The sequence below is a fragment of the Chaetura pelagica genome, unplaced genomic scaffold (assembly GCF_000747805.2).
Source record: "Chaetura pelagica isolate M959 unplaced genomic scaffold, ChaPel_1.0 scaffold490, whole genome shotgun sequence".
Classification (NCBI taxonomy): domain Eukaryota; kingdom Metazoa; phylum Chordata; class Aves; order Apodiformes; family Apodidae; genus Chaetura; species Chaetura pelagica.
Window position 1 is genome coordinate 466,503 of NW_009951936.1, and position 27,619 is coordinate 494,121.

General features: G+C 36.5%; 1 protein-coding gene across 1 annotated transcript in view; it reads left to right on the forward strand.

Moving 5' to 3' along the window:
- STXBP5L (syntaxin binding protein 5-like) overlaps nt 1–27,619 on the forward strand; it is a 183,340-nt gene that overhangs the window by 120,781 nt on the left and 34,940 nt on the right. The window contains 6 exon segments of the mRNA XM_009996442.1: nt 288–505; nt 4,283–4,455; nt 8,758–8,883; nt 13,413–13,564; nt 15,186–15,257; nt 21,004–21,069. Of these exon segments, the coding sequence (XP_009994744.1) occupies nt 288–505; nt 4,283–4,455; nt 8,758–8,883; nt 13,413–13,564; nt 15,186–15,257; nt 21,004–21,069 (807 nt within the window).

Genomic DNA, 27,619 nt, shown 5'->3' on the forward strand with positions numbered 1-27,619 from the left:
GTGTTTAATTATAATCCCTCCTTTACTTCCAGAATTGACTACACTCTAGTGTTGACAAAGGTTTCTGTATGTTAAGGTTCTACATACAGGTATAAATATAGATATACCTATTAGCCAAGAAATTAAAACCGTTTTAGAACTCCTGTTCATTCAGAAAGTCTTCATGTTGCCGAGGCTACTAGAATACTTTCCTAATATTTTTTCTTGGACTGCCATACAGTCTTGAGTTTTATAATTGACTTGCTTCATATTAGTCATTATTTTAAATATGTTTTAATCTATTCCAGTTACTCTACAGATGCTGTACAAATTTAAAACATCAAAGGTCTTTGAAAAACAGAAACAGGGAGAAGGAAAAGCAACAGCTGAGATTGTGGAAGAAGATCCTTTTGCTGTTCAGATGATGTACTGGTGTCCTGAAAGCCGAATTTTCTGTGTGGCAGGAGTTTCTGCGTATGTGGTTGTTTACAGGTTCAGCAAACATGAAGTAAATACTGAAATTGCAGTAAGTCTCTCAAAATTGTACTATCATATAAGAGAACATAGTTTCTAAATCAGATTGCCTTGCTGTGTCTGTGCTCATCTACTTGAATAAAATTAATATCAAGCTGTATAAATACAGGTTTAGAGACATTGCATTTTAGACCTTTTGAGTAAAATCTTGATCCTACTTAAATTAGTAACAAAAATTTAACAGGTTTTGGGAGCCAGCTCTCCACTTTTTTGGTTTTATAGTAACTTCTACTATAGATTTCAGACAGACTTTGCTTTTAAGACTTTATGATACAGTAAATCTCTTGTACTTACTTGCTCTAAAAATACTGACACCTGTATGTTTTAATCAGATAATGTACATGGTATACATACATAATGATGCTCTTTTTAATTCAAGTCTTTCACCTTCTTAATTTATGTTCATAGTATCTGACCACAAGGAGACTGAAAATTATCGCTGGCTTTAGCAAAATAAAAAGCTTAATTTTTTTCTGACTTTGTTTCCCTAAAAGTGGAGACTATGGAATGCCAGATTATTTATGGCTAAGCAGTTGGTATTTTCCTAAACTTTTTCTATTGCTTTATCCTGTTCAAATACTCCTTTTCCTGTCTTTGTGGCTCAAGCAATCTTAGCTCAGGTATAATCATACAGTTCATGTTTTTTTAACTGCACTGCAGTCACCTTGTACTTAACATCATTGTACAGCAAGTCTGACTTTGTTTTAAACCTTGAATTTTTGCACGGGATCCACAGTCATTGCTAACAGTGTGGCTGAACAACATTTATAATTTAAAACATTCTTTCTTAAGTCTCAGAAGTTTAAGAGGAGACTACTTTTAAGTCAAAGCCAAACTAAATATGACTGCCTCTCCTTCAGGCTTGCCTGGAGAACAGTTTGCAACAGTTTGCAACTCCCAACACTCCCTTGCCAGAAAATATTTCTTTGTATCTGCCAGGTCTCAACAAACCCCAGGGGCTGATGCAAAATTTCCCTTTCATTTTACACCTTCCCCAATTACTGTTCTTTTCCTTTTCACACTATTTTAATGTACTGTAGTTCTAGCCTGGCAAAAACGTGTCAATTTTGGCCTATAGCCATCTGCCATCTGGTAAGGAAATTCATTACCTATAGATGTTCTGTTGTTTTCCTCTCATATTTTTCCCCCAGAGGCAATTATTAAGCTGGTTGAATGTATCCTTTCAGGAAAGTTTTAAAACTAATCAACAGTAATTTCCCCTTACTGACCAGCTTGTGTATGATGCTGCTAAAATTACTGCATTTCAGTATTCTCAGGTTGTTCCATAACAAGTACACCTTATCTTTTATTACCTATAATTTAATTTATTTGTCTTCATGTCTTTTACTTCTGTGGCTGAATTGCATCAGAACTGATATCTTGTGAAGTGTTATGATATGTGCAATTTAACTGTTTCTCAGATTTCATCTGTAATTAAGAAGCCTTTATATGAGGAATTGTTCTCTGAAGATTTGCTTTAATATTATCTAACCTTGCCAGCATAGTCACTGAGTTCTCCTGGGTTTTGTGCCTCCCTGAGATAGGTCTTATCTCTTCATTTCCATGTTTTTGCTGCAAGCATTCAAATCTTCATTCTTAAATGGTGGGAGTTTTTTTAGTAAAAAGTATGAGAGTCTTTGTTGAAATGTATACCTGACTTTAGGCTGTCTGGATTTGTCCATACTGAGATTGACAGTGTCAGGATTTCTTTTCTGCCTGTGGTGAGCCCAAGTTTCTAGCACTTGGTATCCTCCCTTCTCTAACAACCAGCCTGAACTCACCTTGAGTTCAGTCTATAAATGCCAGCATTTTAAGGACCCCGTGTTTGACTGCCTGACATTGGTCTTGTGATGCTATTGCTGTGGTAAATGGGAAGCATGGAGGCTATTGAAAGGTTTCTGCAAATGGATAATAGCTAGATCTTAACAAAATGAATTTTAGTAGAAAAAGGAACATTGAAGAAAAATATCCAAAGAAGAATGATGCATATCTAACATGGCAATCTGAAGAATATACTCTTCAACAGTTAGTCCACTCCTTCATGAGGATTAAACAGCATTATAAATTGTTTCAGTCAACAACAATTACTTCCAGGAGTCTGGATTTTCCTGAACTCAATATTTCACTCACTAGTCTTTGAAGGTGAATGTTGTCCATAAGTTCCTTAGCTGCTTCAGGAAAAAAAATGGAATTTGGAAGGACTAAATGAAAGTGAAATTTTGATAAAGGTATCTTTCTCTTCTGATTAAGCAGAATCATTTAATTCTGAAATCTTGTGTTTTACTACAATGGTAGTAGAAATAGGAGAGTCTTCAGTACTGATCTTTATCTCCCAATTCTTGTAAAACTTTATTTTCTTAACAGTGTCATCTTCATTCTGGCACAGATGATGCCAGAGAGAGATCACTAAGATGGAGCTTGCAGTGTCTAAATTTTTTCTAATATCTAACCTAAATCTCCCCTCTTTTACTTTGAAATCATTACCCCTTGTCTTATTGCTACCTGCCCTCATACCCTCATAAACAGTCCCTCCCCAGCTTTCCCGTAGGCCCCTTCAAGTACTGGAAGGCCACTATAAAGTCTCCCTGGAGCCTTCTCTTCTCCAGGCTGAACAGGTCTTTTTCCTCAGGGCTGCTTTCAATCCATTCTCTGCCCACCCTGTATTTGTGCCTGGGATTGCCCTGACCCATGTGCAGGACCTTGTACTTGGTCTTATTGAACTTCATGAGGTTGGCATGGGCCCACCTCTCAAGCCTGTTAGAGTCCCTCTGGATGTCATCCCTTCCCTCCAGCGTGTGACCACACAGCTTGGTGTCATCAGCAAACTTTCTAAGAGTGCCCTTAATCCCACTGACCATGTTTATGGTAAAGATGTTAAATCCCAAGAACTTATCTCTTTGAGACAGGGATCTCCTCAGAAAATTAATGAGGTAGAAAGAATTGCCCAGTTTTTAATGTGATTTGTTGACATGATTAATTACATAGATTTGAGCTACCTGTCCAGTTTCCTCTGGGTTTTGGAGTTCTTCAGTTAAGGTTTCCTGAATTAGTGGAAAGAACTGAAGCATGGTTGGGCCTCATTTGTCTCCTTTTCTCCAAATAGGGAAGGAAAACAAAAGGTAACTGGTTTGAGCTTTGCTTTCTAGAATCTGCCAAACTCATGTTCACTCTAAGGAACATGGAACTTTCTGTGACTTTATCTCCAACTTCCTGACCCCCACCTATGTCCAAATGAGTTTCATTCACCAGTACTACCCTCATTGTCAGGCTTCTGCATACCCGCTAAAACCTGTCTTGTAAAGACTCTGTTGTTCTGCCAATAAGGAGGCAGAAGTGATGATCATTCCTTTAATTAATTTGCTTAGGAAAAAGATAGGAGACAATAGGCAGAAAATTTGCATGAAATTTAACCTGAATGGTGCCTTCTTCTGCAAAAATATTTATCTGAGGGTGATTAACTTCTCTTTTCATTTTAAATTCTGTAAAGTTGTATTCTTGCCTTTCACGTACAATAAAAGACTTGAATCAAAATCAGCACTGGAAGAATTTATGTATGTATTTCTCCATCAGCTTAGGTAAATTACTAGTTCCTATATGATGCTGCTGTTAGGCTTTATAAATAACAAATTACTATTACTTTCCTACAAGTTATGATGATAAATGTGGGGGGTTACTTTTAGAAAAAGGCTTACTGATATTTATTTGAAAGTAACAGAATTTCCAGCAGCTTTCTTTATTAAATTATAACTTAGCTTTTTATTTATTTAAGTCATTAGAGGTACGACTTCAGTATGAAGTAGAAGATATCATTACTCCTGAACCGGAAATAATTCCTCAGTTTCCAGATGCCTCCTCCCAGCTTCCTTCTTTAAAGAGCCTTTCAGGCAGTACCAACACTGTAGCATGTGAAGGAACAATGAAAGATAGTATCCCATGTCTTAGGTAAGTCTACACCATTGTTCGAAGTTTTATCTTTCTAAAAAGCAGCCTTATCTGTTGTATTAACAACCAGTCAACTATCAAGAAAAAGAGGTTAATCAGATATATATGTGACACAAAATGAGAAGAAACCAGAATATGGAACAAACAAAAAAATCATGGCAAAATAATTAGAAGTTATTTTAAAAGGCTAGCTGTAATTATGCTGAAGAAAAACTTTTACTGTAGAGGTTTGACTGTAATTTTCCAGTAGGATGTAGGAGTAAATCTTCATTTCAGACCCACAATTGTTAATGGTATACAAGCGCTACAGAGTAAATCAAGGAATTTTTGAGGAACATTTTTGGGTTTAGTTCACAAAGAAACTTACCATAAAACAGACATGTGCAAAGTTTTCCTTCCTTGATTAATTAGTATGAAACTAAAATCTTTCTTTGTGAAAGTAGTATATGCATTTTATGGTGTGTAAGGGATGGAAACTGTGTTCATACTCATGAAACAATCTTTAAAATACACAATTATGAAACAGCTCCACTGTATGGAAGTGTATGTGTTTAATCTTAGAAAGAAGCAAATTGTCTGCTAGAGTATACATTGCAACTGTTTGGAGTAGATTAATATGTTCTTACTAATAAGGCAGACAAATTATGGGCTTGAATAGTTTCAAAACAGAATTCCATACGAAACTTGATAAACTGCATTTTTTCCAGCAATTATAGTGCATTGCTGATAATAATTGCTCATTGTAGTGAATTCATTATTATTTCAGTGTAATTATTATTAAATAATTCAAACGCCTTGATTTTTTCAAAAGCAGTTTAAATGAACATTGCCTGACTTTGCAGATACTTTGTGCTGTTAAGCTTCTGAAAATAGCATTAGCATTTAAAAGCGAGATCATGACATTGTTCTTTTGAAATTAACAGCACTTTTTGGCATCCCGTTAATTTGTCCACCTTATTCAGTCAGACAGCTAAATCTCAGGCTTCAGTTTAATCTTTAATGTAAACCATGAAAAACAATATAAGAGGTGGGGGTAGATTTCACATTGGGATATTTTAAATGACTTATTTATGACATTGAAATTGGCAAGAGTGCAATCGATTATTTCAGTGGTTAAGATTTTCCCTTAAGGGATTCTTACTTTATTTGGTCTGAGGAGGAGAGGAATTATTGATCTTGGAGGCAGAAGATCTGTAATAAACCGGTAGAGGTTCTGCTGGTTAGTTTCTAGGAGTTTTCTTAACTCCATATGTCATGTTAAGCTGGCTAACTGATTTTTGTCCCATTTTACACAAAATAAATGTAAATGTGCTTTGACAGAGAACTGATTTTTTGGAGTCAAAGTAATTATGTTACTAGCATACTCACACCTCCATGTATATTATAAATATAATGTGTACACTCTTATCCTTTTCAATAGGGAAGGCCATCTAAATAACCACAATTCTCCCCCCAGAAATAACCATGTCCACAGTCTTTTTCTGTCAAAAAACTTCTGTTCTAGGCAGAATTATAAGGTTAAAGTAATGCTGGAAATGTAAAAAACCCAGTAGAGACCTGAATTATGTTGATTTTGTATGCAAGTTGTTCAGGTGGGCAGCAGAACAGTGATAACAACATAAAGCTGCAACCACTACACATAGAGGGTTAGTGCACACCTTGAACTGCATTGACAATCCACATTAAATTTTATATACAGACTAGCTTTTAATCTTAACTCCATTGTGTTTATTTCCATATTTGCTTCTCAGCCTCATTAAAGCAAATAGGTGGCACTCCACACTACATAATTTTTGCTGGTCAGAAGTCAGAATGACTGTTTGGGGTTTAGTCTGCAAATAGGTACTAGGAAGTAAGTGACTGAAGAGACTGAAGTAATGAAAACTTGGGATTTTTCTGAAGTCAAAAGTAAATGTTATCAAGAGAAGCAAGCAGCAGTGTGGAATAAATATTGTTCTTGCTTATTTCAGAAGATGTTATCATTAAATATGCAGATATAATAACGTAATAAACTAATATATTTGTGGTTATCCACATAAATATTTTTCATGTAAAATAAACACTTAAAAAAAAGCAGTACAAAACAAGGTGAAGAGCTAAATATCAACATTGAATCAAGCTGGTTAGTGAAACCAGGGAAATGGCTCAAACATTCTTGAAGAGGAAAGTACCACAGTAACAATGGAATGACAAACTGAATAGTGAAATCTGAAACTATTTTATTCCAGTTGTGTGGTCTTTAACCAAATACTTCTATGCGCAGAGAATATACCTCTCATACAATTCCTTTCTCACCATCCAGCTCTATTTTAATTGATAATACATTATATTATGTTTCCCCAAGTTGTGTCTGTTCCATTTACAATTGTCGTTAACTCAGCCCATGAGGTTTTTCCTGTTGTTTTATTCTTCTGCCCTGTTGAGGAGGGGGAATGAGAGACCATCTTGGTGGGCAGCTGGCTGGGGTTGTACCCACCACAGATACTGAGGTCTTACTAATAATATAGTCCTTATGTTTTAAGAACTTTTCCAAAAAGTGTCTTCAAGTGCTTCTACCGCTAACACTGAACTGGAGATTTTAGCTCTTTTGAGTCATAAGGTACATCCATGTCCAGTCTTTTTCTGTGTTGTGTATCAGACCAATAAAGTGTGAAAAGTATTGCATAATCCTCAGTTCTTCATAACTTCTGTCAGAATTAGAGGACTATTTGCTTTGTATATTGTCAGTTTTGCTATTGGAGTGATCTCATTCAGAACTTTTGACCTGGTGCCACTCTACAGTTACATTTTACTTCATTTTACTTCAGTTGCCAGTAGCCCTATTTGCCACCAAGGCCTCCATCCCAACAGATGCAGTCAGTGTAGCTACAAAAAAGCCTGATACCTCTTTGTATTGAATGCTAAATTTGAATGCTCTCTCTTGAGAGAAGTGCTTACTTGAATAGAAATCAGATTTTTTTCCAACATGATCCATTATCTTTTCAGGTATATGGGCCAGGGCTTGGAAAGCTTGCTGACTCATGTCATAGTCACGGTCAGGAGACAGTCCACATCATCAGTGTCATCAAAGATCTCATCTCTAGGATCCAGCACATAGGATAATACCGCTTCAGTTATTTATGGTAGAGATACATGTTTAGAGCAGTTATTACAGCAGAAGGAATTATGTGCCAAAAATTGCAGTTCTTCAGAATGTGTTGTCCATTTCTCTATTAGCTAGCAGCTCTCCTTCCTTTCCTGATTTTTAGTCTGCCTTTGGGTACTATTTTTCACAAGGATAGGGAATTATATGTGATAGGTGACCCTGTTATGACTGTGTGCAGAAGGATGCAATCTAAGCAGTCTCACCATTTTACAGTTACAGTAAAAATACACTGGCTAGTGGGATTTATGTATATGTTACTATCTACTGTGTGAATGTACTAATGAATAACATGAATACCTCAAAGTATTGCTATTATTGCATAATATCTTCCTTCCATCACATTAAGTTATACCAGTCAAGAATACCTATAAAGCAGTCATACAGAAGTGTGCAGTTTTTAGACTCCCCCTTGATATGTACTCCTTCCCTACCTGCTCTGCAAGTCAATGAACTTGCCATAACAGAAGATGACGTGTTTATAATCATAGCAGATTTTGTGTAGGAAGAATTCATTCATTAAGACCATTTCACATATTAGGTAATTATACTCCTAAGAAGAAAACAGGACTTTTTTTGCACTAGATAGACAAATAAAATCATCAAGTCCATAAGTTTTGAATATGCAATGGTGAGGAGCACTACAGAAAGGTACATCTTTTAATCTTCTCTTGCCTCTTGGTATTTCTCTGTCATGCTTTACTTCAGAGCAGGAAAGTTCAAAATACAGAAATGCCTAGTTCCAAAGTTTCAGTATATTGGGTTTTTCATTCAAGTTGATTATTCATGATGGTTTATAAGTGTGCCTTATATAGCATAAGAAAATACTCTGAAAAAGCAAAGTGATGAAGCAAACATTATTTTGACCCCACCTACATCTGCTCCACAGTTTCTTTTGTAGGAAATGTTGACTTTTTCAGATTTGTTTCTACAACAGAAATGAAAGTCAAACCTGGAATTCCTCCCAAAATATTCCTGTTCTGAATGGAGTGCCTGATCTCTGTGTACAAGTGTACAAGCACAGTGTGCTACAAATGCTGGTGCTGCTCTGGACTTATTAAGAGATTGTGCTTCATTAGTATTTTCTCATGTGAAGCAGCTGATATTTGTGGCCCAGTCTCTGTGTGTGTTTGTTCTTATCTTGTCCCTATTCTTCTCAGTGTTAAGACTCGACCTGTGCGAATGCCGCCTGGATACCAAGCAGATCTTGTTATTCAGCTGGTGTGGGTGGATGGTGAGCCTCCACAACAGATTACAAGTCTTGCTATAAACTCAGCTTATGGACTGTAAGTAACTCAAAATAAAGGTTGCATTGGTTTATTGCTTGTTGCATTACATCATGTATTTTCCAATTACACTATGAAGTTTCCTGCAGACAATTAAAGTCAATGTAAAACTAAACAAAAGGTGCTATAACCCACATTCTTGGGGAGAAATTAGTTGAACTCACATAAAGATTGTAATATGACATGTTAAACTGCCATTCTTATCAATATTTTCACTCTTCCTATTTAAAATACTCAGTCTTTTCACATTATTCTATCCATCCTTTCAAATAATCTGTAATTTTAAAAGTTTTTTTGAAGAGATCACCAAAGTGAAACACACTTCACCAAAAATGGTGTTGTGATTAAGTGTTAAATGTCATTTATCATGACACCATAACTAAGTTAGATTTCTATGTCTGTGCTAATCTCTATTTGCCAGAGAACCAGTGACCTGAAATTGAAAATTGAATAAGGAACATTCAAATGCTAAATTCTGTATGGAAATGCAAGTGAGAGTGATGTATTGTTTTTCGCCAGGTTCAATTTCTTTTCCAGTTTTTAAAATTTTCCGAGGTACATCAAAATGGTTGTCCCTGTAGAAGGTGTAATAGGCTGTAATAGGTGTTAGGTGTCTGACTCCTACTGATTTTCAATAAGTCACTTGACTCTCTTTAGAGACTTTGGAAATTTTATGCAGAACCTTTACATTTGTGCAAAAATATGATTGGTGAGGGACTGTTTTGTCTGGTCTTTGGGCTGAATTTCCAGTTTCTTATTCATGAACTCTAGAAGTTTCTTTTGTTTTGTCACTTGTGCAAATTGTTGCATGTTGCCTACATTGCTCCCTTGCATATCTCAGGCCTCAAGAGAGCACCTGACTTGTGGGATAATCCCGCCATTCTCTCACTTGTAAACTACTCTGACAGGCTGCAGTTCTCCTTGTACTCACAGTGGTTTCCTAAACATACCAGAGTCAATAAGATGCTTAAAATTGTTTCCTTCACTAGGACCTGTAGTAGTAGTTTACAAGACAGTCTCCTTTAAATCACTATGAGTGTTTCAGAAACAAATGCATGTATCAATAAATCAGCCCAGTAATTTAACTTTCCTACAAAAGCTACTCAAGAAAGGCCTATGTCTTTAAATTTCCTCTGCAGAGCCTCTACTTTCCCTCTGTCCTGTCTCTCTCAACTTTTTATTTGACCCATGACAAGGTACAATCCTATCTTTCATCAGAATTTTTGTTTAATATTTTTTCATCTGTTTTCTAGCCTCACAATGTGGAAAAGCTGTCCCACTTCAGCATGAAGTGTGAGATTATATAATTTTTGCCATGCTGGTTGTAGGATTATTTGGGTCATCTTTTGCCTGAATTTTTCTCCTGTAATATTCAGTTTAATGAGGAGGAATGCATAGGATAGTAAGTGTTCTGGAGTGTCTACTTCCAGTATTCATTTAATTACTTTGATTTTTGGAACTGTATATTACAAATATAGTAATAGGATAGTTCCTAAGTATAGGAACTTAGAGTCCCTGATATAACTGCAGCCACAAAACTAAAGGGAGATACTAAAAAAACAAAAATTATCACTAGCGAAAATAAAATACCTCAGACATTGTGAAATTTTATTTAATGTATTTTTTGTTTGCTTTCAATAGTACCAAGATACAAATTAGAAGTATTAACATCTGTTGTTGGGTTTTTTTCCTGTTGAAATGAATGATCACAAACCATCTTTATGTTATGAAAGTAGAAAAGAAAAATTCACTAAATGCTTCAATGATAATGGAATGTCTACAAGGTTAAATACAAATTTGTGTTAAAGTATGCTCTGTCAGACTGAAAGCAGTCTCTGAAAATGTATTACCAGCCCATGTATTAAAAATTTTCAACCAATCTTCATATTAATTGTCAAGAAAGTCTGATGAGGATTTTATGACATTTCTATGAAAGATATCCAGAATAGAAAATCTCCTAGCAACTAATTCTATTCATCACTCAAAAAGAAGAAATTAATTGTGTTTATTTGGTATTTGATTTTATAACGACTTGGATGTTGGCAATTTATTTTAAGCCTTGTTAATAGTAATGTCTGTTGAGATTTTCTTGTCATTACTCAGAAGTCTTATAATATTAATGAACAATTTCTGATTTTTCTGGGACAAGTAATTTCCTTAGGTATAAGAAATACTATATCCATGCCTGTAAGTAAAATTAGAGAAGTTTAGAAAAATGCAGACAAGAAAGTGATGATCTGTTTTGTGGATGTGCTTGCCAGAGGGTGAATGATCACTAGCTCTTCTTTTGACCTATGTTTTCCAAAATTAATAAATCTCAGGTTAATAATTTTCAAAATGCAGGTGGGTAAAATTTTTATTGCCTAAAGCATTAGCAGGTAAGATTGGCACTTGTCATTTTTCATCCTTTATTTTTCTTATCCACCTAGAACACAGGGACTTACAAACACAGAAATTGCTGTCAGTCACGCTCAAACTAGTAATCCTTTTTACTCAATATCCTTTATTTGACAATGCCTGTTAACATATGGTTTAAAATAAAATATAAGAATGAAAAAATCAAATAGTAAAATAATATTTTACTCTTCTTTATCAGTCAATTTGTGTCAAGAAACATGAAGACATAAAACTTTGCACAGAATGATCTTCTGGCAAATGTGACATTAGCACAAAATATTGCCAAATAAAAGTGCATTTGTGCACACTTGAAGCTGGTGTATATTAGTAGATGTTTAACCTACAGATCAGTGAAGAATCAATGGAGAAGAAAATACTATGATCATAGTATTTCCATAGATGTTGCACTAAAATCCGTGTTAAGTCAAGGGCTGAAAACATGGTGTAGTAATAAACAGCAAAGTATGAGCCACTGTTGTAGATCTTGTGTTAATTTGCCAGTTTGACAAATAAGAAAAACTCACCTTATATTTCACCCTTTACCTTTTGTATTTCCTATGTGGAGCCATCTTTTTTGTAATGGAAGCAGAGGGAGAAAAAGTACAACAGAGGAAAATGTTCTGCCTACCCTTCTCCCATCTCATGACTTCTCTCTTCCCTTGCTGTTTTTCACTTATAGTGTGAACTGAGTAATTAAATATTTTGGAGGGCTTTGAACTGGCCACCTTATCACTTTTTACATTAAATGACAGAATTGATGGCAAAATATTCCTAATTTGAGCATGGTTTGGGATTTTTAATTTCCTTGTGGCTGTACCTGCAGTCCTTTCTATCTGGAAGTTCAAATTGCAGCCTGATAGAAAAGGAGATGTTTCTGTGGAATAATTGTCAGTATATAATATTCCTGCTTAAATAAAGTCTTCAGTAATGCAGCGTCAAGTTTGGCATATGGATCCTTTCAATAGTCATATGCTCTGGGAATTTATTTGCATTCTTTAAACTAGAACAAATTAATAAATTTTGCTTATCTATTTTAATACTAAATCTTAAGTAGGCTTAATGCTTTAGTGAGAATATGAAGTAAAGCTATTATCTGCTGAGATATGTGGGTTTCCATATGCTATGGGTGACTTGAGACTTTCTCCCAGGTCTTTCTTCCGTTCCCATTTTTATTTTCCTTTGCCTTAGATAGATTCCTTCCTCCTCATTCCCTCCTCTTCCTCCCCCCCCTTAAACTCCATCCCTCCCAAGTGGGGGGAGAAAAGTAAGACCAAAAAACATTTCTATGGGAGAAGAGGAGGAAGTGCTGCTGGTAAAATACAACTTCTTCCCTCTTTCTGAAAATGGTGTCAGAAACCGGTAGAAGCAACAGAGGAGAATTGAGGCAGAATGCTTCAAAAGGGACTTTCTAGGAAGCAAAATAAATAATTTGTTCCATCTCTTTTCCATATAACAAGCCTGCAGTCTGTATTTTAAACAGTCTCATGCCAGTTGAGATATCTCGTTCATGAATCAAACCACAATCAAAAAAAACGTGTAGAAGCATTTCAGGAGGGTAGAGGCTGTTTTAGCAGGAATCTATACTGTAGCCAAGCTGGCAGACTTGGAAGGAGATTTTATAAATACCTGTCAGTTTTGGGTATCTCTACAATACAGTTTAATATATTTCATTTATCATTTGAACATTAAATATAACAATTATGCATACATTTATCTGTATTTCTGGTTTAATTTATATTTTTATTTTTTATATATGACCACTTTTAAAGATCTATATCCAAATGTGTAGGTTTAATTTACATCATTCTTGAGTTCTGTTGTTGAGCAAACCAACATTTAGACATTGCAATGTGTTCGGCACACAAGTTTAATTAAAGTGGGAAGTTTACATTGTGAAAAGTCAGGACATAATTGTATAAATTCAGGATTATCAGTCACTAAGAATTATCAAACTAAAGCTTTGAGTTTTCTGAAGAAAATGTTCAGAATTCATAATAATAAACAATAATTATTGGTTGCACCATTTAATTGGACTAGATGATCTTTCGAGGTCCTTTCCAACCCCTAAGATTCTGTAATTACATATTAGTTATACCTTTGATGAACGTTGCTTTTTTTTTTTTTTTTCATAGAGTGGCATTTGGAAACTGCAATGGTTTGGCCGTTGTGGACTTCATGCAGAAGACAGTTCTGCTGAGCATGGGAACCCTCGACCTCTATGGATCGAGTGATCCGTACCAGCGCCAACCCCGCTCACCTCGAAAAAGCAAGCAGTTTGCTGCAGGTAGGAAGTAAAGGCTAGTGATGATGAGTGTGATATGTTCCTTGGGGTTTTTTTGCCTGTGGCTTTTTATAGTGCTTTTGAAATGCATGACTATTTGCCGGCCAATGGATTTTTCTATATCTTGACAAAAGAAACCTGACCTGCTTAAAGTACTGACACTTTCTCAGAAACAAAATGTTTTATGAAGTTTATTCTTTTGGGATGGAGGTCAGCAAGTAATTCCCTTAGCTGAGTTTCCAAAAAAATTATAATGAGCAAAGCAGTAAATTGTTTCTCTGGCAGTCTCTTGAAGTGTATCCTGCATGCTGTTTTGTTTCTGGTTTCAGTAAGGTCATACCAGTAATTAAGGCTTCAGTTTAAACTTAAATATATCTTCTGCCAAGGGCTATTAATTGGTTTTAGACAAGTGTGTTTGGAGAAGTGTAACACCTGAGAGACATGTTATGTGTCACAATTAGCTCAAATTAGCCACTTTATTAGTGTATTGAAACTCTTGATATAAAGTTATAAATCCAGCTATACTTCATTTTAAAATTTGATGCCAAGAGGATCACATGTGTGAGTGATGGCTATGTATATTATAAATATTAGTGCATCAGAGCAGCTAAATTTTGCCATATATTTTTGGTTATCTAAAAAAATTTACTTCTATGAGAAAAAAGTCAGAAGTTTCTCTATGTTTCAAGTCTTTTTACTGTATGTATTCCGTAGTAACATACCAGAATCAGACACAATTATGAAATGTGTTTTCCAGAGCTGTAAAGTTTTAGAATTAGATTTTAAAACCTGTTTGAAAATGTTGAATTTTACATCTAACCATGAAATTATAAAAGCAGCAGATTATAGTGAGTTTATGACATCAGCATTTTCATCAGCAGACCCTGCACTAAATCATCAAATACTATTTCCCCACAGAGTAATGGAAACTTTTTAAAATTGGGAATATGTTTGTGTTCTGAAGAGAAAGTAAGATTTAGAGAGTAAAACCCAAGTTTTCATGCCTATTTCCATTCCTGAAAGACCACTTACTGTCTTTCTAGGCATTTAATCAAGCCTAATTCTTAACTGTGCCAAGTGTTAAAGATGTAAATTTGGCACAGCTGAGGAGAGAAGACACAGGCAGCTTTATGCTCCCTTCAGCTTTTCGTTCTGGTTTAGCCAGCAGCTTATGAAGTGATGTGAGCAGCTATCAACAAGCAACATGCTTCAGAACCCTCTACAAAAGGTGCAGGGTAACTGCGTAAGATTTCTTGGTGGCAGTGACGGTCTTGACCAGTCCTGTAAGGCAGCATTCCAGCCATGCAGTGCTGCTAGAACAGAGCCCACTGGGGATAAATGGCTGCTAAGAAGCAAAACACAGTTCTAGATTGCTCCTAGAAACTATGAATCTGAAAAAAAACCTCAGCTGCTTTCTCACCGTCCATCCCATGTCCTTTACTTTTTATTATTATTTTCCTTGTTATGTCTCCCTTCTCTATATCGAAAGGTAAGCATCTGCTGAAATTTCTTCACCTTGGCTGTTCTAGATGCTGGTTGTGATACCACTTCCTTTCACTTTAGACTGTTTTTTCTCTCTTTCCTCTGCCTGCTGCTGATGCTGGTGTACTGGCATGTTCCAAAGACAACTTTTGCATGCGTGGCCTGTCTAACTTTTATCCAGATTTAACGAAACGGATCCGTACTTCCTATCAGAGTAAGTTCTATAAAGGTTAGGCAAATAGCTTTATCATGATTGGACTGTGCCTGACTCAAAACCATGTGTTTGTGCTTTGTAATGTGTTTTCTTAAACACATTCAGCATGCATGCAAAGTTACTACATTTTGTGATGTCGACCATGCTTAATTTTTACAATTATCTTTATTATAGAAATATTTCAGATTTGTTTTCTTCTGAAAGAGTCAGTGAGAAAACCTCAGTGACTTTACTGGGCTTACTGGGTCTTTAGAAATTATTATGCAACAATGCTAAATTCCTGATGACAGTATGTTTAGTTTTCTATTAATTTCAGTGTACATCTACTTACATGAAGCATTTCTTGTTTTGCAGTGGCACTGCCTGGTTGTAGTAATTAATTAATTCTTCCCAATTTTCAGAAGAGCAATGTGACTTAAAAGAGTACTGATTGGATTGGGTGCTGTGAAATTTAAAACTTTAATCTTGGTTTGGTACTGAAATATTTGGCTTTGGGGAACCTTCCCTTGCCTCTGATCTGTAATGGGGATTGTTAAGTGGGTGTAAAAATACATACATCAAAGAGAGCTATGAAAATTAATGTTTTTAATATCTTTACATTTTGAATCATAGTGATATGCAATTTAAATATTAGTATTCATCATTGCAGAATGCCATGAACAAAGCTATAATTAATTTTGCTAAAACTGACTGTTCAACACACGAGCTGTATGTATCTTAATTAATTGCACTGCATATATGTAATTAGGTCTCCAGGATGCCTCTTATTCATCTCTTCTTAAAGTAGTTTTCACAGAACAACTGGATAGGCAATTTTCCATTAAGTACTCAGTATAGGCAAGATACAGGGGTGGCAGTTGTTTTATGATCTCACATAAATTCAGAAATGTGTAACTACTGAGAGTTGAGGCATTTTTACATCCACACAGGCAATTCTATTCTGTTTCTCTAGACTGATTACTCAACAACTGGTTTCTATGATTTTATTTCATAGTGCTTCATGAAAAGTGGCCTTTTTAGTTAAAAGACTAGTCCAGTTACAAATCCAGCAGTCCATAAAAAGATTTGGTGTATCATGTCTTAAAGTTTCTTAGTCTGGTCTTGCAAATTTCAAGTCTGTAGCAGAGAACCTGAGGGACAAACTGCAGTCAAAGGTTAAGGTTTTTTTTCCCACGAAAAAATGAAAGACCAGCATTATGAACATGTTCATTTAAAATTACAAACACAAACCATGGAGTTTTTCACAGCTGAAAATGTGTACTCTTGTTCTCTTCTTCAACCCCAAAATCTGAAAAGTCTGCAAAATATTTCTGCATACATCATGACTGGAGAGTATGAGTCTGACTCTTGCACAAGATCATTACCAGCTTCATTTCTTTCTTCAAAAATTGTTTGGTTGTTGCTTTTGCCATGTGATACTTACACAGGAGTATGTACTGTATGATATGAAAGATGTACCAGGCAAAAAGACAGAGAACAGGGCAAGAATGTGTCATAGACTGTAAAATGTCTGAGTTTGTTAGCAGTACTTGTGCAGTATCTCCACTGGTCAGGTCATTCCCAAGTTATGCTTTTTTTATAGGTCTGAGATAAATGTTTTAAGAGGAGTGTTGAGAATGGATTTAGGATTTTGCTTGCAAGTTTATCTTTTCTCATAAGGAATGATGATGATAAAGAAAAATAAGTTATTTTTTTTAAATGTGCGTTTGAAGCTGCTATTATTAAGGTGCAAGAAGGAATACTCATGTGGTAATGTAAGCATTAGGTCTGAAGTTTTGAGGGTTGTGTAAATGGAAGAAAGGTAAAATAAATATGTTGGAGACAGGAGGTTTCCTGAAGGAAAGACATAACCAACCATGGCAAGGGCATCCAATATGCAAAGCACAGTAGCGGAATAATTGTTTTGCAATGTAACCAATCTATCTATAGAGAGCTTGATAAGAGTTATGTGTGGATGTGTGAGCTAGACTGAAAAGCACCTAGAGTGGACTTCTAGCATCAAGAGAGTTTATTTGCTGGTTTGAGAGGTGAAAGTGGAAAGGGAGAAGCAAGAAGAGAAGAAATGGAAGGGAAAATTTGATCAGTTCTAGGTATACATTATGGGAGAGACTGAAACATAATTGTCTTCCCAGGGGAAGTAATTTGAGGAAAATAAGATGTTAAGGTGAGGGGGTAAGTGCAGAGCTGGAAGTAGCTTTCTGTTGATGACCTGTTCCTTTTGCTATAACATCTGCTGGCAGCCACCTTCCTTTGTAACAAGAATATGTGCCAAGGTAAATAAAGTAAACTCTCTCTGCAGTAGTGCGGAACCGTAGTGTTGGTTGGTTGGGTGTTTGTGGGGTTTTTTTTCCTTCAGTTGAATTCAAGATGTAAATGTTATCTACCATCAGGTAATAACATATATTCAAATAATTTAAAAAGTGTATGTGCTATCTAGAGAGATAGTATTTGCAGCAGAATATAAAAAATACCAACTTGCAAAAGCAGCTTGCATCTCCTACTAGAAATTCATACCATCTGTTGGGAAAACAAGAAAATAAGTAGCCTTTATGAAGCATCCAAGAAGTCAGAAAGTTTAAAGGATGTTAATGACTTACAGAATGAAGACATTTAGTAAGAACTTCTTGTTTGTCCTTCAGGCTGGTCCCTTGAGAGGATATGAGCAAAAGTAATCTTGGTCTGACAGGAGAACACAGAAAACTGTGTTATGAGTCATTATGTATCAATAACTGACACTTTAAATCAGACCTGGCAACACAATAGAAGCTAATATAGGTTGAGTTTTAAGTCAAAAGCTGTATTCTGAACTGTCATTTCCAAAGAATGCATCATATTTAAGCATAACAGAAACATAGTGTGGTAATTCAGTGTGAAGATTAAGATAATACTGGTTTTATCTATCGGCTTGTGAATGTTTATGATAATTAATTTCTTTATAAGCAAAGATGTGATGGCTTTGAGTGCTTTTAAGTAAGTGATCCATCTGAAAAAATTAATCATAGAGACAGAAATTTAAAAATTCAAAAATAATTTTAAACTATGAGTATGTATGGAGGCTTTAGAAATGCTTCAGTGCCTTATGTGATATATTTACATGTTGCACTATTTTCAGATGCTTTTTATTTTTTCAAATTTAAGTCAATTTCTTTACAATGTCAATGGGTACATCTTCTCACTTGTTTATATTGCCAGTCTCAATTATTTGCCTTTAGTTTTGCTGCTATGTTTTTCTTGCTCTACCTGCACTCAGAATTTGCTGGCAAGGGTTGTTTGTTTTATTGGCTAAAACTGAAATATCTAGGGACACAGATTGGGTCTAGGTAACTTTAAAATGAAAAGTGAAAATATTTTAGTAATTAACTTCAGCACCTGTTGTTATCTCTCAAAGATTCCAAGGAAGCTGAATTGCATGGAAATACTTATCCATGAGGAATTACTGAAAAGATTTAGCTTAGTTTCCTTAAAAATGAAATGACAGTAGAAAATAAGCAATAACATGAAGAAGAGCTTGAGAACAGTCTTTCTTATCTCAAAGGGAAAAAAAGGACATTTAATGGGATCAGAGGTAACACACAAAAATTGACAAATGTGTGTTTATTCATGTGGATGATGATTGTGCAAATCATTGTCATATAATATCTCTGGGACTGCTAATTTAGGAAGACTAATAGAGACTTTGGACATGTGGATGGATAATGAGAAACACTCATACTATTTATCAGAGAAGATTTATGGCAGAAGAATGTTAAGACAGCACCCTTGTACAGGGCACATAGTACCACTTACACTTAACATGGGGACTCACTGCACTTTTTTTAAAAAAGCATCTGTTGGTGATCATTGTTAGAGATTATAGTGGGTTGACAAGGTGTCTGGACTTCTCAGAGAAGTTCACATGTTCACCATTTTTAAATAGCAATAAATGAAAAGTATCTATACTGCTGTAAGTTCTAAAAGTGTTACCAAGCATCAGGAGCTTCTGGCTGCTCTTAGGTTTGGTACATCTCAATCTTAGGTCAGTGGCACCATAATATTTCTTTCTGTGAACTCATTAGAGAAAAATAAAAATTTTAAAAAATTAAATATATATATATCTATATTTAGAAGCAAGATCCGAATTCTATCATAACTTCAGAAGTGACTGGACTCACAATTCATTGGAACATAAAATTCTCTCACAGATTCCAAGTTGAGTAAAAAAATTCCAGTACATCTCTCAAAAAAAGATTTGGTTTTCCACATGAATAGTTTATGATTAGGGAGCAAATATATAATTACTACTAACTTAACATTACTGCTGTTTTTTTCCAAAGCACTCTCAAAGTTCTTCTAGCACTCATGCTAGCTTCATTAGTGGTAGAAGGTTTTTATGGGTTTTTTTATTCTGCTTTTTGGGGCTCTGGATTCTCCCAATTTCTTGGACTAGTTCAACATTATACTGTAATAAAAATATCAGTACTTATATTCAGATGCCACTGTTTTTTACTACAAAGAGAACAGCACTGGTGACTGAGTGATACCAGGGTGTTTTACAAACTAGAGTCTGTCCCTTTTAGAGATGAGGATCTGAGTCCGAGGGTCCTGAAGGCACAAAAATTAAAACTTGTCACGCTGCCAGTGGCCTGATGCCAGATGAAAGCATATTGAAAGGTTGTGCTAGGATCTTTGGCCTTCAGGGCACAACATATGCTGAGTGTGTGCAAAGGCCGTGTCGGTGCCACCATGGCGCACGTCCGAGTGTGGGCTCCTGGTCACTGGGTGCTGTGACCTGAGTGCTGAGACTCAGCCTTGCGAGCAGATGTGCGTCTGGTGCTGGGCTGTCTGCCAGTCCCAAGGAGCATGAAGTGTCAGAGCTCCTCATAGCAGAAGTGGACCCCTGGATACAGGGCGTAGGGCACTGTGGGATGCAGAGGGTACCCTTGAATAGGCATGGCTGTGCCCAGTTCACCCACTCGACACTTAGCCAATGGTAAAGGGTAGTGGCATGAACTCAGGCTTTCCCTAGCATGCCAATAGGCATGTTTAAATTTGGACATGCAACCTGTGCCAAAGAGGCGTCTTAGTTTGACCACAGAAACAAGCCCAAGCTTAAGCCCTATAAATGAAGGTTATGTGCTGATGCCTTGCATGGTACATTGTCACAAATTACTTCCTTGCAAATATTTATAAACAATATATGAAGTATCTTCTTGAAAAGTAGAATGTTATATTCAGATAGCCTCATCATTGCCTCTGTGTCCTGTAAAATGAGCTATCAAGTGTGAATTCATGAAAGTTCCTAATGTTGCATAGCAGTGGTGATATTTTTGTATTCACCTTCTTTCACCAGTACTGTCTTTTTTTTTTTTCCTCCACCTGTTTTAGGGTTTTATCCCTGCATTCTGCAACAGTTGAAAGCATGTGTTGCTTCCACAGCTGTTTGACAGGGATTAATCAGTTTGATTCATATCACAGACATTAAGTTTTCAACTGTACTTGCTTGCTTTCTCCCATTAGGGACAGTCATTCTTTGTCTACCTTGAGGAACTCAGAAAACATATCTGAGTTAACAAGAGGTGTGATTTTCAAACCAGACCTAAATTTATACAGAGGCAGCCTGCTAACTGCAGTTATCCAAAATATTTTCGTTGCATTTCACACCATTCCTTTCTCCAAACTGACTTTAAAGTGCAGAAGATCATCAGCCAAGAAAGTTGAAGCATGCCCTGTTAGATTGTAACTTAACTTTTTAACTCCATTTTTTCAGGCCTGACTGAACTCAGTGACAGTCCAGTTTCCCTGGAGCTAGAGCGTTGCAAGTCTCCCACTTCAGGTAAAGGTGATTGGCTTCTCTTCCTGCAGTCTATATAAGCCATTCATGTCATGCATCACTGTATTTCATTAATCCCTAAGAAGTGAAGGTCATAGTTACAGTTCTAAAGAGAGGAAACTACTGGGGAACTGCTTATTACATAGCACAATAAAATCCTAAGTCTTTTTACTTAAAGAAAAATTGAATGTTCGTGGTTCACCTTGAGGTGCAGAGTATGAAAATATTTCAATTAGCAACACTGTGCAGGTATATCCCTATATCCTCCTGCTAGAGGGTTGTTTCTCTGTTTTCTAAGAAAGCTTCTGACTTTTTCTTTTCAGTTGGGGGTCCTTATAATTTTATACTTAAAATTTTATAAATGTTTATGATTTTACACATAGTCCTTCAGAAGGTGGAGTTCAACTCATTCCTAAAAACTTTTTCTGCAAGTGCCTAGTCTGCCTTGATCTCTTTAATGTGAGTTCATTGTATCAAAAATTGTTGCTTAGAGCTGTTTTCTAGTAACTGGCTTTTAAATGTGATGAAAAATAAGCAGGTATAGCTGTGATGTATTAATTTTGATTCTAGTATGCATATCACACTTCTTTTCCTTGTGGTTTGGTAAGTATTGATAGATATTTTCCTTTATTTTTTCCTTAGTTATGGTAACAAATTCCCACAAATATGCTCTTCAAATCCTCTGTTCTTATTTCACATATTTTATTTTATTATAGCAGGACACATTAATCTTGAATGAAGACCACTAACTAGTAATTTACAAAAACTGAAACTAGTAAGTAAGGGGAGTTGGACTAGATGATCTTTCAAGGTCCCTTCCAACCCCTAGGATTCTATGAAGTGTTTCCCTGACACAGCAAGAACTAAAACAAAACAGCTGTTTTGAAATACATATTTCTGTGGACTATTTACAACGCAAATTCTGCAGACATGGAAATACTAAAGTGAAGCTCTAGACCTCAGAAATTCATGATATGGGCTTTAAAATAAAATATTTTATAACTGAGTGTAATTTATTTATTGTGGGGCTCACTGGGATTCCTCTTTTCAGTCTTGTCTCCAGAAAGGAGCTACAAACACTTTTTTCTTTTTACTGAAAACTAAGAGAGCACTGACTTAGTAAACACTCATGCATATGCTTAGTTTTGTAATGAGTGACTCCTATATCACCTTTCCTATTCTGCAGTCAACTTCAATTTTTTCATTCTGCTATAGATCAGAAATATCTATTTTAGATGAATTTAAGATAATTTGTTCTAAAAATTGTTCTGCTTTTCTGTTTTGGAGATCATTCAACAGGGAAAACATAGCATATTTATTAATGTTTCCTATTTTAGCCCCTTCCATGTTGTTTTTCAAGCTATATTTGAATCTTTAAAATGTGGTATCGTGCAATTTTGTAGGCAGAAACTATTATTAGAATTAACTATTGTTTAAAATAGAAGCTACTTTTACTGTGACATATTTTTTTTTTTAGTTAATGCAAAATTAAAATGATTTTGCTGTGGCATGCCTGCTTTAAAACTTGGCAAAAATCTGGAGTAACTGATCTTAAAATTGTGGCCTCCAAGAACTCCCTTGGAGTGTATCAGCACAGCTTGCCGGCTTCATCAGCCTGGCTAACATTTCTTTCTGATAGAACACAATTGATTCATCTGCATAGTTATGGATTTGTGGAAAGGATCCTTCTGCTTCCGTTCTGGCCTTTGATCTATTTACAGTTCATGGCACAGAAGCTCTGTATTGGAAGTCTGCTGTGCTCTGCAGAGTCCCATGATGTCTGAGTTTGTAGAACTGGTGAGCACATACCTCTGCTAAAGGCAGGCCAAGGCTTTATCCTTCAGAAATTCAGCAGAAGCAGAAAGAACACTTGGCTGGTGAGACAAGTAATTCAAGTGGCTGCCCAACAAAGTTCTTGCTGGGTAGGCCTGCATCACCAGCTGATGAGGTTACGATGACAGAAGGTAGTTAATGCAAAATTAAAATTATTTTGCTGTGGCATGCCTGCTTTAAAACTGGGCAAAAATCTGGAGTAACTGATCTTAAAATTGTGGCCTCCAAGAACTCCCTTGGAGTGTATCAGCACAGCTTGCCGGCTTCATCAGCCTGGCTAACATTTCTTTCTGATAGAACACAATTGATTCATCTGCATAGTTATGGATTTGTGGAAAGGATCCTTCTGCTTCCGTTCTGGCCTTTGATCTATTTACAGTTCATGGCACAGAAGCTCTGTATTGGAAGTCTGCTGTGCTCTGCAGAGTCCCATGATGTCTGAGTTTGTAGAACTGGTGAGCACATACCTCTGCTAAAGGCAGGCCAAGGCTTTATCCTTCAGAAATTCAGCAGAAGCAGAAAGAACACTTGGCTGGTGAGACAAGTAATTCAAGTGGCTGCCCAACAAAGTTCTTGCTGGGTAGGCCTGCATCACCAGCTGATGAGGTTACGATGACAGAAGGAATGGAGTTTGATTTGTTGCAATTTCTTATGGCTTCCAGATGCCATCAATATCAGTTCTTCACCTGGCAGTGAAGTTCATGCCAGTTACTGGCCCTGACCATCCACAATGCATACACAAAGTGCCAACTGCTGGAGGATGCTAGTCTACATGACAAACACTGCACACATGGCACCAACTGGTGACCAACTTCATCCTCAGTTCCATCAGAAGGGGAATGTTTTGATGAACCACAGCGATGTGCTCGCATCCTTTCTTTGTGATTTCAAGACAATGTCTAGGAAGAATCCCTACAGCACACTAATAGCCAGTGTAGACCCAAACAGTTTTACATCTAAGTAAGCCATTAGTAACTTGGTCAGATTTCAGTTCCAACCAGGCCCGTAAGTGCGATGTTGATAAAGGCTTCTTATAGAACTTGAAAATTCTTCTGCCTCCTTATCTCTTGGTCTGATCCTGAACACTGCTTAGCCTCCCCAAGCCATCTCAGTTTCCCTGAAAAATGTATTTTGCCTGTAACACCCAACTGCTTGTCAATGTTTTAACCTCTGACTAAGCTTCTGCAGAGCCAGCCTAGGTCAACTCAGTAATTTTGTTACTTTTCTCCCCTGCCCAAAATCAAAACTAGGCATTCATGGTCTATCACTGGCTGATAGAGTGTCAGAGCACTGAGCAAGAGACTCAGTGTTGAAGAATCCTCCTTATTTTACATGCAGGGCTGGTTTCTAACATAGTACAAATCTGACTTCTTCCATTTAGCAATATTTTAAACTTGACTGTCTTTCCAGGTGCTCCTCCTGTACTATTTTCTAAAACTTGACTTTGCAGATAATGTAACTGAAAAAAACAGATTCCCGTTCTGAGTGCCTTTCAGTCTAGAACGTGAAACTAAACCACCTGATGAAAAGTTTTCTGAAATGGACAGGCCACACAGGGAGTAGCAGCAAGTGAAAAAATACCATCCTTGTATTTTAAGAATGGTAGACACAGGAGTGGCGTCATGTTCGTTAACCACTGCTGTCTTCTTTTTAATTAAATTAGTGTTTAAATACTATAGTGATGCATTTCCAATACTCTACAGGAAGACAAAAACTTAATAAAGCAATCTGAAAGATTCTGCTTATTTGTGAATATCTCAGTGGTGGCATTTTCCACTGTAAACAAAATGCATTTGAGATATAGCAATATACTTATGGAAAAACACTGGTAAAAATTGTGAAACAAAAAACTTTATATAAGTGTTCAGGTTTGTTATTTTTAAAGTGTGTTTCATGAGAACAGTGGTGCAGCATGGCATCCCATGTAATGGTGTTTGATTGGCTTAAAAAGCTCCTTAGATCATATCAAGAACAGCAGGGATCAGGATTTTCTGATACCAACAGAATATTTTATTTTTACTCATGCATGCTGTGTTCTTTCAAGGGAGAAAGTCAAACTGCATTTTGCTTGTCATCTGTGATTTGGAGGTCAGAAGTTAGTGCTGTGCTACATTCACTCTACAATGGCACATAAGAGCTCGGTAGCTCTAAAATAAAATAAAAACCTCTGAGGCCTTGTAAGCACTTGTAACATAAATGGTGCTACATCCAGTGCTGGAGTTAATTACCATATAATGTATGACAGAACAGTACCCATTCTGGTAAAGTTCACCTTTATCTTTATTATCTCGTTAGGTAAATTCATTCAGGGGCTCTTAGGAATATATTATATCTAATACACATAATTATATAATCAATATGTCCTTTGCTGCTTTGGCCATTTATATGCAGCTTCATATTGAAGCATATAGTTGAGAACACACTGTGAGCACAAGAAAATGCATTTTGGACAGGTCATTTACCTTTGTTTTGTAATATGCTATGGAAAATATAGACTTCTTTGAAAGATGAGAAGGAAGGAATTTCATCAGTTTGGGTCTAGGAGAGTGACTTCTCAAATGTGTGTTCTAAAATGAAAATGCTTTTGTGTTTCTTCTGAATAAATCACCTTCCTAGTGGGGGCTTGCATCCACAATGCTTTCCAGACTAGAGAGCTTAGAAAAGGCTACTTAGAGATTTCCACAACTGACTCCCATGGACTTTGGAACAGGTCCCTAATAGCAAGATTATGAGCTTTTATACAAACTGTGATTTCCAAGTGCTGCTATCCTGACTCATTCCACTGGTTAAATCTGCTGGGATTAAGCCCATGCTATGCCAACCTCCCACTTTCCTACATGAAATGTTTTAAAATAGCTTTGTTTCAAGAAGAGTCTAAGTTTTTAACAGTCTTTTTTTTTGTATTGGTGTGTTTTTTTGTTTGGTTTAGTTTGGGTTTTTTGTAATTTGTGAGTAATTGCAAAGTAGCTGAAGAGATTTGATTCAGTTTGAAAATTACATTCTTATGGAAAATGAGCAAGAAGGGAAATGTTTCAAAGCATTTTGTGTGTGTGTGTAAAACATAGAAGGTAATTTATTTTGAAATGTTATTATTGATAACACTGCCAGCATAACCATTTCTACTTATTTATGTTTAATTAGAAAGCATGTTTACCAGTCAAATACAGCCTTTCAAGAATATTTTAATCATGCATTTACATGAAATGTTTTAAAAATTGTTTTTTCTAGAATTTTGTCAAATTTTAAAACAAGTTTTTTTTTGTATTGGTGTGTTTTTTTGTTTGGTTTAGTTTGGGTTTTTTGTAATTTGTGAGTAATTGCAAAGTAGCTGAAGAGATTTGATTCAGTTTGAAAATTACATTCTTATGGAAAATGAGCAAGAAGGGAAATGTTTCAAAGCATTTTGTGTGTGTGTGTAAAACATAGAAGGTAATTTATTTTGAAATGTTATTATTGATAACACTGCCAGCATAACCATTTCTACTTATTTATGTTTAATTAGAAAGCATGTTTACCAGTCAGAGGCAAATCAGTCAGTAGAGGACAGCTCCTACACTGTGAACACAAGGGGCATTTTGTCATTTCTTCCAAGAGGTGTGGGGGTTTCTGATCAAGTGTATTCATGCTTGCTTAAGAGCTTGACAAACAGATGTGTATGAGGAGAGGAAATGGAGACGTAGGTTTGGGTCCTGGTGTTTGGCTCAAGAGGAGCAGTGGGAGTAGCCCCCATGCAGCGTGACTCAAGGTTCGAGGGGCCCTGAGCTCACCAACAGGGGACAGCAACTCCTATGAACCAGCAATATATGAGCTAAGCAAGGGAGCAGGGTAGCTCTGGGGAGGGTGACCAGGGCCAAACACAGACTGGTGATGGCCAAGAAAGACCAGGGAGAGGATGTTGGTCTAGGAGTCCAGGTCTGTATCAGCAGGGCCAGACACAATCATGGCAGCATTGCAGGAGGAGCTGTAGGTCAGGGCAGAGTGAGGGTTAAGCTCCTGTGGGGACGTGCTGCCTGGGGCACTCTGCCTGAGGCCACCAAAGGAGGAGGGCTGCCTCTGCATTGGCTCTGAACCTCAGCAGCCAAATCTCCAGGGCTTACTGTATACCTTGCCCAAGTTAGGTTCTCAAATCCATGTTTTAGCAGAAGGAGTCTGGGACTGATATTCCCAAGTATTATACAGGCAGAAGCTGCCTCAGGAAAAGAGCTGTATGAAGTCACCTTCATTTTGAATAATATTAAATTCTCTGACTTCAGTCCTGCTGTAACACCTGAGGGAAACACACCACTGAATGTCATAGCTGCGAGCTCACATTGGTTTGTTGGTTGTGCTTTGGTGTTTTCAATGAAAGACAGATAGAAACCACGTGGCTATGAGATAGGACATTTTCTGGTGAGGAGACCTGGGTGCTCAGTGTAGCTAGCTGCCAGACTATGCCTATTAACTCTGTGCCTCTTTCTCATCCCACAGTTGGATAACTGGACTGTTTATGCATTAAGCTATTTTGGGGAGGGGTTGTCTTGCCTTGCACTGTGGCATCACAATTTCTGCTGGCTGCTTCCAGCAGGAGTGCGTACAAATGATGTAACAATTCTGCTAGCTGCTTGAACCTTTGTATTCTGCTTCATTCTTAAATTAAACTGACAGTGGTCCATGCTGTGTCCTAATGATCTATGCAAAAAATTTCCAAATTTGGTGGTGGAGATGGCAGTAGGAGAAAAAT